This window comes from Buceros rhinoceros, unplaced genomic scaffold, assembly GCF_000710305.1.
Source record: "Buceros rhinoceros silvestris isolate BGI_N320 unplaced genomic scaffold, ASM71030v1 scaffold17390, whole genome shotgun sequence".
Lineage (NCBI taxonomy): Eukaryota > Metazoa > Chordata > Aves > Bucerotiformes > Bucerotidae > Buceros > Buceros rhinoceros.
The window spans coordinates 1-4,467 of NW_010390352.1; the positions used below are offsets into that span (position 1 = coordinate 1).

General features: G+C 39.0%; 1 protein-coding gene across 1 annotated transcript; it reads left to right on the plus strand.

Moving 5' to 3' along the window:
- Positions 1-8: 8 nt before the first annotated feature.
- Positions 9-1,639, plus strand: LOC104494669 (gap junction epsilon-1 protein-like). Its single transcript, XM_010137538.1, has 3 exons — positions 9-47; positions 665-847; positions 1,244-1,639. Exons 1-3 carry the CDS (start codon positions 9-11, stop codon positions 1,637-1,639), a joined length of 618 nt encoding a protein of 205 aa, XP_010135840.1.
- The last annotated feature ends 2,828 nt before the right edge of the window (positions 1,640-4,467 follow it).

Consider the following 4,467-nt stretch of genomic DNA (forward strand, 5'->3'; position numbering starts at 1 on the left):
CCCCAAACATGTCCCCCAACTACATGCGGAGCTTCTCGGAGGGATGTGTGAGTACGCGGGGGACGACCTGGGGCCAGAGTCGGGAGCGAGGGGTCCGGCCCCAAACCGCGAGGGACCCGCGCTGCGTCCCCCATGCCCTGGTGCTGGATGTCTTCCTGCACCGCCCGCTCGGCAGCAGGGTTTCCCCGGGCGGGACACGACGCCCGCCGAAAGGGGCCTGCCGGGGTGCTAGAAATGTTCCTGTGGGGAAGCTAAAATTTAATTTGCAAGAATAAGTGCCGTTAGGTTTGATGAAGGCACGGCAGTCCTTGTTTTGCCGTCACCTGACATCACGTAAATCAATACAACAGCAAAACGAATGGACTCTCAGTGGAAGCGTTCAGCTCTGTCTGGTGCATTCTGCCACAGCAGAATACAGATAAAGGCAGTGAAACAAATCAACTGATAGCTGCTAGACAAATGAATGTTTATGTAAAATTAGGAGCAACATTAAAGCGTTCTGAGCCGTGATTTTGTTAGAAAGCTACTGCAGCCTTCATAGGCAAACTCCTTTTGAAACAAGTAGAATAAAATAAATATGTGGGATAATGAAAAAGAGCAAGTCAACCTCCAACAATAATGCCGCTCATTTTTGTTTTCTTGTTGAATAACCCTGTGTTTGCAGCTCAGGCCACCAACAGTAATTGGCCAATTCCACACTCTTTTCTTTGGCTCAGTCCGTATGTTTTTCCTTGGCGTTTTGGGCTTTGCTGTTTATGGAAATGAGGCCTTGCATTTCAGCTGTGACCCGGACAAGAGAGAGGTTAATCTCTTCTGTTACAACCAGTTCAGGCCTATAACTCCTCAGGTAATTATCTTTTTTTTTTTTTTTTTAATTATAGAAATCCAATGTTAAGAAAATAAACAGCAAAAGTTAAATGTAATTGTTCCATATAAGAAATAGTAACTGACTGGGTTAGTTATCACTTATCATTTTCACAAATATTTTCCCTTCAATAACCTTTCATCTGTGACTAAATATGGAGCTGTGCTTTCTATCCCTCATAACAACAATCCCCACGTTTCTGACACCAACTTTTCATCTTAAACCATAGCATTGATTTTTACCTTTATTGTCAACTAAGTGTTTATACATTTGATATATATTAAAAACACTTTTGCAAACAGTTCCAATGTGTGTGTGTTTTAGCTGTCCCAATGCAGTTGTAAATTATCTGACAGCTATGATTCTGCTACATTTTAGGTATTCTGGGCATTACAGCTGGTGATTGTGCTGGTACCTGGAGCCTTTTTTCACCTTTATGCTGCATGTAAGAGCATCAAACAGGAGGATATTCTCCAAAAGTCATTCTACACTGGTTTTTATATCTTCTCTGTTTTCTTAAGGATTATCCTTGAGGCTGTGGCTTTTTGGCTTCAGATTCAGCTCTTTGGTTTCAGAGTGAATGCAATCTACATGTGCGATGTGGGAGCACTTGAAAAAAAGTTTAATATTACCCGGTGCATGGTGCCAGAGCACTTTGAAAAGACAATTTTTCTTATTGCAATGTACACATTTACTGTGATTACAGTGGTCTTGTGTGTGGCTGAAATTTTTGAGATCTCATGTAGAAGGTTAGGTTTCTTGAAAACTCAGTGATGCTAATCACTCCTAGTCATTTACCACCCTGTCTACCCACAGTTCTGTAACACCGATTCCAAGCTAATAACAATGAACATCTGTCCTTTACGCAATTTTGCAGAAGAGAACCACACTGCAGGACAGTCATCTGACACTTACTCCTCCTCTAAAACCACTGCATTAAGTGAATAATCTTGGTTTTCATGTCACGACCACGGGCAATAAGATTTACAAGAGTAACATGTTTTCACGACTTGCCACATATGATAGTTTTGCCTCCAGAGGAGTGTCTGTGTCTGAGGAGGAAGTTATTTATAAATGCATTTTTATTCACAGCTTTTCTCAACACATGCAATTGGAGCTAATATTTCTTCCAGGAAAAACTATTCCAAATTTCTTACAGGTTTTTATGGCTTGAGAGTGAAGCAGTAATGGTGGATAACCTCTGGGTGCCAGAAAGCACTCAAACATTTTCCCAAGTGGTGCCACTGTTGCAGCCTGCATCTCAGACCCCAGGGGCAGAGACTCCTGGTCAGGCCATGGTGACAAAATATCCATTGAAAACAGTTTATTTTGCAGCAGTCCTGCTAGTGTCATCTGCGAGCTATGAATCTCCTTTTCAAAGTGAAAGACTCACACAGTATTCTTTGTGCTAAATGGAATGCTTTACCCTCATGTTTTGGCTTACAGTGTAGGAGATTTTTACCAATTTTGTATGACCATATTTTGAAGGAGTAAAAGGGCTTTATTATTCAGTTTTGCATAAGAGGCTTAAAAATGCCAACAGAAAAATCTCAGAGAAAAGCATTTTCTGGGTCAAATCATGCCTTGATTTTGGTGAGAGTTTTGCTTGCATGTGACTGCAGAACTGGGCCCACAGAATTTTTTTGCTGTGTGTGTCACATCTAACTTCTTATTGCTCTGACTAAAGTTTCTCAAATAGCAGTCAAAATGAAGTCTGCATATTAAATTATTCCAAGCAATAAGTGTATTTGGATGTATTGGACTTTATATAGATATGAGATGAGTTTGTGTGTGACAGTTTCTTCTTAAGTACTAGTAGACACCTTAAACTTAGAAGTGACTCCACTCCTTGTGCTGAAGTGAAGTAATGGGGGGTGGTGGGGTGGGAGAAGATATTTCAGAACTGAGAACAAAGGAGGAGGTAATTTCCTGTATAAAATATATAAATAGCAATCATAATAGTTAGCCATTTTCCATTTGTTTTTCAAACAACCTCAACTTCTACGGGAAAAAAAAAGTGGAAGGTTTCTTCCCCCTTTCGACATTTTCTGTGGCTACTACATTGAACAATTTCTGTTGTTAATCTCAGTGAAACAAGAGACTCCGACTCATCACTACTTAACAGTGATCCAGGAACCCACAAAATCAAAAGGAATCCGCCGGCATCTTTGGACACAGTTTGAGGCCTGCAACACTGAAGAGAAGAACATCTTTGCTTCCTGAATTAAATTTAACTCATCAGGAAAAACTTTCATCACAAAACCATAAAAAGTTGAGATCCCAGTGACAGTATTTGGGTCCTTTCAGGAATATTTGGAAAATTCTGGCAAAATCACTATAAAATCTTCCAGCACCAGTTAAAAGTTAAGCAGTCCCAAACAAGGTTGGGTTATGAAAGCTTTGCAATCCTCACCCACAAAAGTAGTCCTCATTACATAAATGGAATTGCATGAGTTAGATGTCATGGATTTGATTGATTCTGGGCCATTTAAATCAGTGGTTCACAACTATGTGTGTGATTTTTTGAATATACTGATCAAGAACAGGACAATGAATTTCAATTAATTCACTGTATTAAAGCATTAATATTATTTTTTATCTATGGAAATAAGTTAGATGTTGTCTTAAATACATCTCCAGTCAACAACTATCAAATTTGTGCAATATTAAACTAATTATTTGATATTTGCAAGCATCACAAGTGGAATAAGAATCATTGTGCTAACTTCTTGTTTGCATAATATGCCATGTGCTTTGGTTGATACATGCTTAAATTTTGTTGTACACATCGGTATCCATCCGGAATTACTCTTTGCAATTTATACTTGTAATCTCAGGTAAAAAATCTTTTCATTTATAAATAGAATACAATATATGTATCATGACTAAAAATAATTTACTTCCACATGCCAGGTATAGTCATGACCAATTGTACTCAAATCACACTTAATCAGATGTTTGTGTAATAATAAAATAACTTCACCACAACCTTGTCAGTATTTTCCCTGGTGCTTAATATTTCCATTGTTTGTTGTTCTTCTGTAGATTTCAAAACACTTCAGAAAGGTCAGAGGAGTGCCAAAACCACCAGCCTCTCAGGGGATTCCCTGTTAACCGTCAAGAGCCTTGCAGAGCCAGGACTGGCACTGGACTGCCTGAGGACTCCTGGCGGGGCTCCAGGAGCTGGATTACCCGCCACCATGCCCTTTCCCTTGGTGGTCAAAATCTGGAACATATTAAAACATGTTTTTCTTCTAAGTGAGATACAACACAGATTTTTTTTTTTCTGCATTTCCTGTGAAATTAAAATTTTCAAATTCCTCTGTTTCAGTTTTTAATTTAAAAACAAAATGCACATTATTGCCTTTTAATGCAAATGTTTTTCTGTGACTGATTCCATCATTAGTTTCTGGAACATGTTGATGGGGTTATTATGTCCACATAAAGAAAATGTTTTCCCGTGGTTGTCAACACATCTCTTTCCTATATTTGCCATTTGTTTTCCTGGCATTTGCTGTATTCCCAAGTGTCTCTCAATTTGTTTTTCTCCAAGTCTTCCAAACTCCCACCACTTTTATCTTCATTTACATCGCTTTCTATGA